This window comes from Elgaria multicarinata, chromosome 4, assembly GCF_023053635.1.
Source record: "Elgaria multicarinata webbii isolate HBS135686 ecotype San Diego chromosome 4, rElgMul1.1.pri, whole genome shotgun sequence".
In the NCBI taxonomy this organism is placed as follows: Eukaryota; Metazoa; Chordata; class Lepidosauria; order Squamata; family Anguidae; genus Elgaria; species Elgaria multicarinata.
In genome coordinates, this window is record NC_086174.1 from 99,692,038 (window position 1) to 99,705,680 (window position 13,643).

Consider the following 13,643-nt stretch of genomic DNA (forward strand, 5'->3'; position numbering starts at 1 on the left):
TGACCTTACCTAATCGCTGTGAGGTTGCTGAGGGTGCTGTGTGTTTGTGTGTTCTTTCTATTACACATCTCTCCATTGCTCTGCAGCCTCCCAGGCTCCCCTGCACTTTCTGATCTGAAAGAGCTCTATGGGAGGAATTACCTCAGGATGTCTTCCCCTGGGCTTTAATTAGCGTGTGGGAAGCCAAGGAGGCTACAAGCTGCCAGAGAGAAGACTGTACGATGAGAGACAGGACACTTGCACATACTCATCCGCCACCTCCTAAGTAAGGTAAACACAAGACCCCTGAACACAACCGATGAGAAGTTCTCTGAAATTTCTTCTCCTTTGAATTTCTTTTCGAAAGCAATTTCTTTTCTATATGTTGAATGGGAATGGTTGAAAAAATATGGAGGAAATGTTGATACACACACACACAACTTGTTAAAGTACTCTGGAGTGCTCACTTCATTAATACAGTAGCTCTAGATCCATAACTTGAGTGGCACTTTCCACCCTGGTATCATTTGTTACATTTGAAATGTGAGCTTAGGCAAGGTTAATGGTTGATGCTTCATCATATTAAATGTGATGCATATTCTCTGTGTGCTTAAATGAGTTTGTCCATAGCTTCTACAAGATTCTGCCCCCACCCTCACTCCCTGCCTGGTGCTTCTCTCGCGTTATAATAATGTTCATTTCGCAAATGTTTTTCTGCACAATATATCAAACAAGGTTTCAAACGCGTTGCGTGAAAGTACGATTCAAAAACAAAACAAAAAACACCACGCCCTCTCTTCTGGAGCCCTGCACTGTAGGAATGCCACTCAAAATTCCTAGCAGATGGAATAACATCTTGAGAGTAAACTGTAGGAGTGGTGATCCTTGACTTCCGTGGAGCTGTGCCCATCTGATCCAGTTTTCTGTATATTGATACGATACCGTTCCTTCCATGAAATTCCTATATAGTAACACTGCATATTTCAATTTGACGAGGCTTGCGTCTAGCTATAATGGCACACTGAATCCATTTAAATAATATTTGGAAAAGACAGATTTGAATTTAAATGTATTTTACCCCAACATGAATTAAGAACTGAGTTTATGAGCTCTCAAAGACTCGGTCAATAATGGAAATGAAGAAAGACCCCTTGAACCTCAGCAGCTTTGCCATAATTAAGATATAATGGTAATGGAAAAGAATGTTGCAGAAAGGAAATGCTCTGCCATTTCCTAGATGTTTTATAGAAAGCAGACACAAAGCTAGGGCAGAAACCTGCTACCCTTTTTAAAAAGGCTGTTCTGTTTTTCTTTAGATATTTGTTAAAATAAAAAAGCAAGCTATTTGAATCAACATAATTGGTGAACATAAGCACTGAGAATATAGTGATGTATATAATATAGCAGTTAAGGGGAGTGAAAATGAAGTATAAGTTGCTTACTATTATACGTAAATATAAATTAATGAGTAAGTGTTATAACAATGCCGTTGTGCAGGGATTTTTCAACCTGTCTTGGGGTGAGGAACCTCTTTTGTAACATGCCATTATATCCTGCAGAACCCCAACCCTCACACAAAGTTGTTGCTTTTTTAAAAAAAAAGAGAGAGAGAGTAAATGTTGCTAATAAGTAGAAGTGACAGTCTGGCACAAGGGGCCAAAGTGAAGTTCCTGATTTGTGGGACCATGGTTGAACAAACAGCGCATTGCATGTAACTTTGGGATTCTTTTTTCCAGTTTATTACCCCACCCCACCAACGTGTAACTTCCCCAGCAGGTGGGAAAGCAGCTGGGTGAGATGGATTTTGAGCAGGGAAAATGCCTGGCAAGGAGAAGGGATAAGCTGTGTCACCTCTTCGCCCTTTGCCTGTCCCACAGCAGGAGTTCCGCTCAAGCTTCAAGCTGCCTCTAGCACAGAAGTACAGAACTATATCGTGGTGTTGGGCCAAATTGCTCCCCGCAACCTCCAGCCCTCTGCAAGCCAAATAATATTTATTTATTAACTTTTATTTACTGCCCTGTCTGCTAAAAAGTCATCAAGGTGGTGTACAATGATTTAAAACAATAAAACCTTGCAACGGTAAAAACAAGAGCATCCAAAACAGTAAAAACGACACATTTTAAAAGGCTACGTTGAATGATATCAGTGGGCATGACCACACCTACTGATGCCATTGCTGCCTCCACCCGGATATTTTGCCTTTCTCCATGCCGGGAGAGGCACAGAGAAAGGGGCTCAGATGACACTGCGAGGAGCAACTATTCCTCCCAGCACCATCTGATTCAACCAGCTCCTCCAAGCTCCAGTTGAAACACTGGCACTGTGCTGTACATGCCATTCTCATGTTGGGTGGGTGGGTGGGGGGGGTTTGCTACCTTTTAATTAAAATGGGGGGGGAAATGTAAGGAAAAGGGATCATAGAAAGACAGGAATATGCTACTGCCCTGAATCACCCCTTTCCTCCATCCTTTTGTTTTGTTTTGTTTGGATTCAAAATATCAGGTTTTACTTTACTGGCGTTGGATTTGCCCAGCACATGTACGTTAGACCTTCAGCCTCAACCAGTTTTATCCATGATGCAGTTGTTTGGATGGGATGATATGGTTTGCCCCCAGCTGGTTTCCAGATATCTCAGTCACTTAATACAAAACAGGTGAGCAATGTAAATCCTTGGCTAAATATGAGCAGGCGTTCGCTTGCCTTCTGTTTTGTTCTGCTGCTTATCGAGGGGTGGGTGGGTGTGTTATTGCAATTTTCTTGTACGATGCCTGGAGAAGCTTCTTGGAAATGTAACCAAGTCATGCTATAAAGAAATACTGAATGAATGAATAATAAGATACCTGTGGGCTTTGGCTGGGACAGATAGAGTTGCCTGGGTCCATGCATGGGGCTTGCAGTAGCTCAAGGGAATTCTTGACTTCCTACTTTGAACACCCATGCAATTTCAGCAACTACCTGAGAACTCCCATCAGTGTACCAATTGCCATGGATGGGCTGCTTTTCAAGAAACAAGTCTAAAAAACCCTTGATCTGATAGAACAAGTTTCACAGTTCTCTGGAGCCTGCGCTCTAAGTTAAATGTAGAACTCCCTGTACTGAATATATACAGTAGCATTCGTTGCTTCCATTAGTCGTTTTTAAGATGGCTTAGCAACTGGAGTCTCATTGCACCTGACAATTGTACAAACCATTTGTGGAACATGCATAAGAGGCAGATATCTTGACAAGCCTGTCTAATTCTGGGTCGTTCGACTGATGTGAATTCAAATATGTGTAACACTTGCAGTTGTGGAATCTCCGAACATCTCTGAGAGATTTCAAAATACATTTTTTTAAATGGCATAAACTAAGAATAAGTTAGACATGCATCAGTCAAGCACACTTTATATTGCCAGAGGGTGGCTGGTTAAACTAAATGACCCACAAGATCCCTTCCAGCACTCAGCCTACGTTCATGACTTAAAATAGGTGAGAGAAAACAGAGTGGGGGAAGACACAGAACGTTCATGTACGAACATGTCCAGAGTATTAACATTAATTGGAGTTTTGCCTGCACTGTAGCTCAGTGATATGGAGCACCTGCTTTGTATGCAGAAGGTCCCAGGTTCAATCCAGGGCTGGAAAAGTCTATCTGAAACCCTGGAGAGCCGCTGCCAGTCACTGCAGGCAGTATTGATCTAGATGGACCAATGACCTGATTGGTATAAAGCCATTTCCTACATTGCTAGTATGCAAGCCTTTTGTTCCTGATTCTAAGTTTGATATTGTAATAGATTTTTCATTTTCCAGAGGGTTAGACATCTTGGTCTGTTGCACTAAGTGCAACAAAGAATGTTGTTGTGACTTCAGTATTAACCAATTTATTATGGCATAGACTTTTGTGAACTACAGACCTGAGTTACAAGAATATATACCAGCATGGCATGTGTATGTGGTGAGTGGGGAAGAGATGGCTGAGGGATTGTAAACAGTAAGATCAGAATTACACTTCATCTGTATCTATTGCAAGACAGCCACCCAACCTAAAACAATACTCATTAGCAACAACTGACCCATATAATGTACAGACACAGGAACCAGACAGAGGCAGACTCAAATGCCAGCTCTGCCCTCAGGTCTTTTGGCAACACTATTACAGGGCTTCCGATACTTGCTCCTCTTTGAATTATCTATTTATTTATTTATTGCATTTCTATACTGCCCAATAGCTGAAGATCTCTGGGCGGTTTACAAAATTAAGACAATTGAAGTATAAAACAACAGTATAAAACCATAATATAAAATACAATATAAAAGCACAACCAAGATAAAAACAGCAGCAATGCAAAAATGCAAATTTAAAAGACAAATTTAAAACAGCAAGTTAAAATTAATTTAGAGACTGTTAAAATACTGGGAGAATAAAAAGGTCTTCACCTGGAATGTGGCATTTGCCCTTGTTTGCCAGCAGTCCGCTACTTGCATTCTACATGGGGCAAACAGGCTAGTCTCTGTACAAAAGAATAATGGATATGGATCAGAAATAGCAGTATTCAAAAACCAATGGGGAAACGTTTCAGCCTCCCAAGACATTCTGTCACTGACTAAGGTAGCTGTTCTTGATCTAAGGAACTTCCAAGTCGGATTATGATATGAAACAGCAGAACTACAGCTCATCAAAAGATTAAAGTCTGTTTCTTGTGGCTTCAGTAGGGACAAAGGGTGCAGGGGTTTGGGGTTTTTTTAAATCGTGTTAATCAACACACGATTGCAAAATTATGTGCTGACACTCAGTCGTTTAGAAAATGGCTGCATAATATAAAGTATTTATCACTGTCTGTATTTTATTCATTTCAGTTTCCTCTGACATCACTGTTACTACCACCACCATGGATGTAACTCAGCTGTTGTTGTTGTTTTGTTTTGTTTTGTTTTTTAATAAATGTATTTATTAAACTCTATTTAACAAAGCAGTTAAAAAAGTTAAATATATATATAAAAACATACTAGTCAGACAGCGTTTCTAATAAAGACACAAACAGAGACCTCACGATTTCTGTAGATGCCGAACCGAGCTTGTTTCCTTCAATTTACTGTGGTCAAAGGAAGATTAGTTAAACCAGAGTTGGATGTCACATCTGTACCATTGATGTAATCGAGAAAAGGAGACCATATTTCATTGAATGGGTCATAGGGTTGTAACTCTCATGCATCCAATGGTGAACAGTAGTCCACAAAAGGTTGTGGCGTGATACACTTGTTAGTCTGTTACATTTTCTTCATTAGATTGTCATTGTAACTTCTTACGTCTTTATATTCAGAATATGTCTTCAACTAAGCCAGTGACAACTAATACAAATTACCCCAGTATCATTTACAATGTTTCTGATCTTCCAGTGATATAAGTAATATTGCCCACATTAGTCTTCCCACAACCTCTACAGTTGGGGCAGGCAACCCGTGCCCTTAGGAGTGATGCCAAAACCCTTCTGCAAGTGGTCAGTTCAGGGCTTGGCTAAGAGCGATCGTCCCTTTCCCTGGCCGCCCACTGGCTGGTGAGGAAGAAAGAGTGGGCATATGTTGGAAAGAGAGGGAGGGCTATCACAGAAAAGAGGAAGTAATAGAAAGAGCAGGGCGCTCACCCACTTTGCCTTATCTACTGGCATTCAGCCCCCAGCGGATTACATCCAACAGATTACCCCCGAGATAATGGATGGAAAAGTTGCCCTTCCCCTTCCCCTGGTCTGCAATGTAAGCAGAGAGAGAGAGAAGACGAAGTTCTGTTTTTGTCACTAAATGTAAATTTTGAATCCAGTAGGATTATGTATGGGTTTAATTCAAACATTGTGCAATGAGACTAGCCCTCCCTCCCCTCTGCACTCTCCTGCCCCAGGACCATTAGATCTTAATATTATTTTTTTCTGTAAACAGTTAGGTTGCAGTGTAGATCTATTCATTTTCTCAGCCCATTTAGTCATGCAGAACAAGCTGTATAGAATTTTTCCTATGTTGAACTAGGAAATAACTACGAAGTTATGTTGAACTAGGAAGTTTTTCTACGTTGAACATTTTTCCTGGTTGAACTAAACATGGAAACACTGTGACTGGGTTCGGATGATCAGAGGGGAGGAAGAAGCCACCATGGCTCCTTTTCTCCACCCTGGACGTGCTGCTTATGAAATCTGAACCCGGTGAGGTGTGTGGCGGGAGTGGCTTCTAAACCACCCCATAGCCCACGGCTTGTTGTAGGGGTGGGTTAGAAGCTACCCCTGCTGTGCACCTCACCGGTTTAGGATGACACGGTAACCCGTGTTGTGGGTAATTAGGGAGATGGTGATTGCATGAGCCACGGTGGCTTCTTTTATCCCCTGATCATCTGAACACGGCTTCAGAGTCAAAAAAGGACAGCCTAGATCTTGCTGAAGTTTCATTCTACAGTAAATACTAGTTTAGGGGAATGGTGTGGCCTGTTTAAGGAAAGGCCATGATATTCTTTGTCACCGTGGCTACAGCACATTCCCTGGAGATGGCAGTCGCAGAGTTTGTCTATGAAAAGAGACGAGAAATGGTGTACCTAACATGCTTTTCTTTTTCCTGTACTGCCCTTCTTCCCTGCAGTGCACTGTCTGAAACTCTTACTGGTATGGGCCAGGCGTCTTACCAAGCCTTGTTGGTACAGTCTTGGTTTCGCTGCGTTTTGCAGATGTTTATCAATCAGCCTCCTGAGACTTTGGTCAGGACGGATGCCGAGCAAACAGCTGGTAAGTATGCTTCTAAAATATGTGAGTAGCAGCAGTGATGCGTTTATATTTAGGATGGAGGGGGGAATGATCAACCCATACAACTACATGCAAAATGTTTCCCACCTTTTTCTGTTTCATTTAATTACTCCTTCTGTTGCTTTATACTTAAAATTTTACCAAGCATGTAAATAATGAATTGCTTTATTGTTGTTCTTTTAAAGGTAAGTGTTTGTTTGAAAGCAAGAACAAAAATATTGCCAAGCTATATTTCCAACTGGAAAAAAAATTGCTCTGAAATGTGTTTGAGCTAAGTTAACTAAATCATGGCTTAAATGCAACAAACAGGGTAATTATTCAAATAGCTTTAAAAAAAAACTCACCATGGAGAGGATACTTTTTCTTTTTCTTTTCTTTGTTTACTGTTACAAGCTGAAAATAGAATGTATTTTCTGTAATTACGGGGTGGGGAGGGGAAATGTGCCCTTTAAACTACAGTGGTTATGATGAGAAGAGGGTGGTTAAAATATGTGAAAGAGTAGTTAAGCTACATTAAAAGTGCAATCCTATGCACATTTAGATAGGAAAAGTTCTACAACTCCCAGCTAGCCATGCTGGCTGGGGAATTCTTGGAGGTGCAGGATTTCATTTTTCTGTCTAAACATGCACAGGATTGTGCCCTAAGTGATTTGTTTGACTATGCATTCCTGGCATAGGAATCAAACAAGCCTATCCATTCCTCATAGGCTTGTTTGATTCCAGCAGTGGACAAGCTGCTGCAATGGACTGGCCTTGACTAGCATTTGCCTATTTTAATGTTTATTGAAGGGTTGTAGTGAGTTTGTTAGTGAACAGAAATAAGGACTTCATAGAGTTCCAAAATGCTGCTAAGAGACCTGTATAGCCTAACACAATGAGTCGATTTTAGCAGGCTTTAGCAGACAAGAGGAGGCCTCATTCCCGGATGGGCCTCTCATCGTTAAGTCATCCTTTTCTCACAGAGTCTTATCTCAGGATGACCTGGGAGGTTTTCACTCCGAATGAGGCACTAGAAGGCAATTAATTTCCCAAGTTTAGATGTTTTGGGAACCTGCAAGAGGGACCCCCCCCCCGCTTCTTCTGAGATGGGGAGGGATGCAGCCCATTTGCTCCTCAGAGGGCAGGCGGCAGGAATCTGAGCAGAGGAACCTATAAGATCCAATTCAGAGACTTGATGCTTTAGCCTCGCTTCAGGGAGAACTGCACAACTGGCCCGGAGAACCTGCTTTGGCTCAAAGGGACGGCTTCTGTCTATCATGGGTGTGGATGTGTGTGCAATAAACACCCAGCAAAGAAAGCTTGATTAGCTGGAAGCTAACTTTCTTTGCATGTATATATTCTGTATCCATTTTCTATCTGCATCCATCTTTTTGCACAAGTGGCTTTTTTTGTCTCGATTACCAAAAGAACCGGACTGATGACTTGGACCTGGCAGAACCAGAACTCAACTCAACATAGGAGTGGAGAACCTCTTTCAGCCCAAGAGCTGAAGTCAGTTTTGGAGACGCGCTCAGGGGTTGCATTCTGGTGGTTGGGGGAGGGGGGGGGGCTAAAAGAAAGGGGCCAGGATCAATGACAGAAGGCCCAGCATGTTTTAGCGTGAAGTGTTTCTTGCCAGGAAGAGGCATTTCAACCTTTTAGATTGGGGAAAACACACATGCAAAAGTTGGGAAATTACCAAACTACCAGTGGTCAGGGGAAGGAGGGTGGGGTCGGGGCAGGGTGCATATCCACCTGGGGAACCCCAGAGGGACAAATTTGACCTCCCGACAGGCCAGATTTGACCTGCGGGCCTGAGATCCAACACCCTGTATGTAGATGTGAGCAACCCAGAGCAACACTGGTAGTAGTAGTGTCAGGATTTGATCATGTTCCCCAGAAAGTAGGGGGGTTGTGGATGTTTCCTACCTTTTCTTGATATCTTATGATTTCCAGTTTTAGTTTAATTTTAATTGTATGGTTTTAAATTCCTTGAAGAAAGGAGCGTACTCTTGAGCCATTTCAAATTATTCCATTTTCTCTTGATAACAAATAGATAAGGCTTACATGGAGCAACTGTCTGAACTCACAAGACTGATACTTAAGCTACCAGAAGTAGGAGCTGTCTTCTCAAAGGCTCTTGTTGATGAGTCAGTCTACAAACAAGATCCTAAGGATGCTATTTTCCAGTTCATTAAGGTACAGCATTTCTTAAAATACCGGTTTTGAAATGAGGTGAAGAAACAGCCTGAAGAAATACTTGTCATTATTTCAGCCTGATATTAAATAAGACCATTCTTCACCTTTCTTTATTTCTATCCACATTTTTCCATTTTCTCAGGCCGTTGGAAAAAACTACAGTGGACTTCAGACTTTACCCGAAAAATCAGCCATGGTGACAAAAGCCCTAGAATACATTGGTGATGTATTAAAATATGTCAAACCGTACTTGATGAAGAAAGGCCCTGCGGAAGGACTCCATCTCACCTATAGGATTATAGGTAATTATTATAGCCAATGTTCACCTTAACACTTTAATAAATAGTTATATGTAGTAAAGAAATAAACTATGTGGAGTTGTTTTTAACAGATCTTTCTTCTTCTGTTACAATTGTTTGGCCTAGCAGTATAAGAAATCCAGGAAAGCAATGAGATGGGGCGGGGGGTGGGAAAGGAAACTGCTTTAGCTGTTTCCATTGCTGTACTTGAAGCGGCGGCATCCTTTTCCTTGGATGGCTAATCGAGGAACTATAATCCAAGTGGCAGATTCCTTGATGTGAAAACATGGGGTTAAATGCAACGTCATGCTACAGGAAATCTGTTAGCAGAAGGGCCCTTTTTCCCCTCTCTCCGCCTCCCGCAACCATCTGCATTACCAGGAAATCTGCTCTGGAGGATTTTGAGGGGCTAAAAGGGGAGAGGAAATTGTGCCCCCTTCCAGTCGCACTGATTGATTGGCTTCTGTCGACATAATGACGTGTGGATACAGCTTATTGTTTTAATTAAGAAAGAGGTATGGGGAAGCCATGATTGTTTACATTTATGCTATGGCAGAAGTATAGAATAAATGTAGATGGAGGGGGCTATTTCCCGTTCCCTTGACCTCTCCCAGTCTGCCTACCTCTGTCTCAAACCCATTCAAGTGTGCAAAAACTGTTATGCTTCTACATTAATTTGCTTAACATTCATGGATTTACATACAGACAAACACAAACATACAAAGCCTCACACCTACTTAACTGCATCCACATGAGCATTCACAAAATCACATATTCACACAACTGCAAAAGCAAATGCCTACAAAGCTTTAGCAATTCTACATCAGCGCACAACATCATTTCCAGGGGCATTTGAGCCTCCATTTTCAACGTGCTCGATAGCCATGCTCCCAGACGCTCGTTTAAACTGCACTTTTACTTTTAAAGATAAATTATGACCATCTCATAATTTAAACTGTAAGCACTTCAGCCCCTTTAATTTAACCCCCCCCCCAAAAAAAAATTCTGTTCCCAATATTTGTGAGTGGGTTTTTTCCCCCCTTCCCCAATGACTCTCTGAGTGTGATAAAATTTGAGGGACTGGAAGTTCTTCTTCGTGGTCTCTGTGCATCACACAACATATGGGCTCTGCGCCTGCGCGGAGTCTCGTTCGGGAAAATTCTATAGCTGAGGCGTTTTTCTGGGCGGGAACCCCTCCCCCATGGCGTACTGTGCATGTTCCGGTTCCCGCCCGATTCTCCTCAGTTCTCTTTCGACCGCCATTGTGGTGACCTCGTCTGGGAAATCCTCTGTAAAGATAAAACAAAAAACAAAGTTTTTTGAGGCGTTTTTTTTTCCTTCTTTCTACTTCTTTCCTTTTAATATTTAGTTTATTTCAACCTTTCAGTCTTATTTATTTAATTTTAGTTAAATTTCGCGATCTTTGATCGCCCACGGGGGCGCATGGCCCTCAGGGCGCCCTTTAGAAAATGCACTAAGTGCGGGAGCAAATTGCCGCCTTCCGACGGACATTCCTTTTGTCTACTCTGTCTGGGCGAGAGCCACGTAGTGGAGACCTGTCGGTTCTGCCAGGCATTCTCCAAACAAACACGGAAAAACAGGTCGGACAGGCTGAAAGCTCTACTTTGGAGTAAGGCCTTGCAGGCGGTGGACGCACCAAATACGGAGCATATGGCTACAACTGAGACTTCCCCACAGTCTCCAATACCGCCCACAAATAACCCCCAGGAGCTACCTCCAACTCCGGGGAGGGGCATTGCGCTTTCTATAGCTAAGAGACTCGCTAAGAAAGCTAAGACGGCGAAACACGCCGCGTCAGGCTCCGAGGAGCAGAGAAAGAGGAGAAAAAAGAAATCTCAAAAAAGGACGTCGGTATCGAGGGACGCTCGACCGACCTCTCCTCCGATACCGAGCTCCTCCATACAGAGAGAGACAACGGTACCGAACACATCGGCTACCGACCCAACGAGCTCAATGCTTCCTCCTCCACCACCATTACCTCTCTCTCCCATACCGACAGCTCGATCTCCTCCCAGAAGGGAGCAGCGGCAAACCTCAATATCTGAAGGCGAGATAAGGGATACGTCTCCCGGCCCCGTGCCCTCTAGACAGCCCCAACCACATAGGAGAGAGTACAGACACGACTCCCCCGACTCCGTTTTCTCTCACCGGTCGCGGAGAGAGTATCTCTATGACGAACCTCCATCCCGATTTAGGGAGAGATCCCGCTCTCCTTTCGGAAGGGACAGACAACCCCAATGGGACAGAGACTTTTATCTCCCACCATACTGGGGTCATGATCGCTATTATCGACATCCATATGACGATCGCTGGGATTACTACCCTCAAAATCCTTATTACAGAGAGGAACGGTACCGTGAGCCACCAATCGCACGCATATCCAGACCTTCCGCTACTATACCTAATCCAGAAGCCCAATCGGCTATTCCTCTGCAAGATAGAGACGTACCAGTACAGCAAAATGACTCTTTGCTGCCACCTTCTGGCACACCTTCTAGGCTGCCTCCTGATTCCCTGGAATTTACACAAACACAAGCCATTCCATCAGCACAGGGTTTAGCTCAAACAACCGCACGCCATTCACCATCGTCCGAACAGGATGACTACTGCTCCGAATCCTCTTCAACCTCATCAGTGGCTCCATCCATAGCTTCTCCCGATGCTGAGGTTGTCCCACAGGGGGGAATCCCTCCTTCAGAGGACCTAGGACATTTCTCTGATCAAGTGGTGCGGATGGCACAAGCATTAGGATTACAAGTAGAACAATCCGCAACTACCATTCAAGATCCTGTTTTTGACTCGATCATTTCTGATGCAACTAAACCGGTATCCATACCGATGTTACCTGTACTTCTCGACACCATAAAGCAATCTTGGAAGTCACCATCAACAATGCCACCAACTTCTAAGAGATTGGAGGGCATGTATAAGGTTCAGCATAATGAGGTGGAATTTTTATTCCAACATCCTGCCCCAAACTCCATAGTAGTAGAAGCAGCACAGGGGAAGGATAGACACCAGCACGCTTCACCCGTAGACAGGGAGGGCCGACGCTTAGACCTACTCGGCAGAAGGCTCTACTCCTCCTCCTCACTTGCGCTTAGAGTAACGAACTATCAAGCAGCCATGTCAGGCTACCAATTACTTTTATGGGAGAAGATGGGAAAACTAATGGATCACCTCCCAGATGACAAGAAGTCTCTAGCAAGACTTTTCCATACAGAAGCCCTAAACCTATCGAGGCAGCAAATCCACACATCTCGCCATCAGACAGATTGTATCGCCAAAACTCTTACGGGAACAATCGCTCTTCGCCGCCATGCCTGGCTGCGCTCCGCTGGACTTGCCCAGGAGACAAGATCACGCATAGAGGACTTACCTTTTGATGGCCTTGGCTTATTTAATGCGAAGACAGACGATGAGCTCGACACAGTACACAAGGCCAGGACAACCGCTCGCAAGATGGGATTCGCCCAGCCACAATTACAATCACAACGACGTTGGTCTCGCCCACGCTCATCATATTACCCGAGTCGGCAGCAACAATATCAGCACACTCAACCACGTCAACAATCTCAACATCAACATTTCCAACAACGTAAGCAAGCTCCAGCACCAAGGGGCAAAACACCTTTCCGTAGGGGTGAAAGCTCTTTCAAACGACGCTTTTGATAAAGATTTTAACTCACATACATACTCGCCCACTACCTTTTATTTCGAGAACAGACTCTCACTGTTTTTCCATGCATGGGAGCACATTACAACGGACTCGTGGGTCCTTTCTATCATCCAAAAAGGATACCGCATAGAATTCGAGGACCTTCCTCCCCTCGGTATCGTGAAGGTAACACCGCCAACACCACCTCTACTGCAGGAGGTGGATGCACTATTGCAAAAAGGAGCCATCCAGCGCGTCCCTAACAATCAACAACACAGGGGTTTTTACTCTTTATACTTCACGGTACCGAAGAAGGACGGAGGTCTTCGCCCCATTCTTGATTTGCGATCCCTTAACACTTTCTTAAAACCAAAAAGATTTAGGATGGTATCACTGTCCTCGATCATGCCCCTTCTATCTAGAGGAGACTGGTTCGCATCTATTGATCTTCGTGATGCATATTTTCACATAGCAATTGAAGACTCCCACCGAAAATACTTAAGATTTGTCATAGGGCACCAAACATATCAATATACAGCTCTCCCTTTTGGCCTCTCGACTGCACCGAGAGTATTTTCAAAATGTATGGCAGTGGTATGCGCATTCCTACGTACTAGAGGAGTGGAAATTTATCCATACCTTGATGACTGGTTGCTAGTAGCGCCTACAAGGCAACACCTACAAAGATCAATAGATACTACCTGCTCTCTTCTACATTATTTGGGACTTTATATTAATTATGAAAAATCA

General features: G+C 43.4%; 1 protein-coding gene across 1 annotated transcript in view; it reads left to right on the top strand.

Annotated features, from left to right (window-relative positions):
* The window catches only part of MMS22L (MMS22 like, DNA repair protein), a 106,849-nt gene that overhangs the window by 75,460 nt on the left and 17,746 nt on the right, over positions 1 to 13,643 (top strand). Inside the window, exons 17-20 of the mRNA XM_063124862.1 lie at positions 2,482 to 2,632; positions 6,577 to 6,719; positions 8,773 to 8,915; positions 9,058 to 9,217. Of these exons, the coding sequence (XP_062980932.1) occupies positions 2,482 to 2,632; positions 6,577 to 6,719; positions 8,773 to 8,915; positions 9,058 to 9,217 (597 nt within the window). The remainder of the gene's footprint in view (positions 1 to 2,481; positions 2,633 to 6,576; positions 6,720 to 8,772; positions 8,916 to 9,057; positions 9,218 to 13,643) is intronic.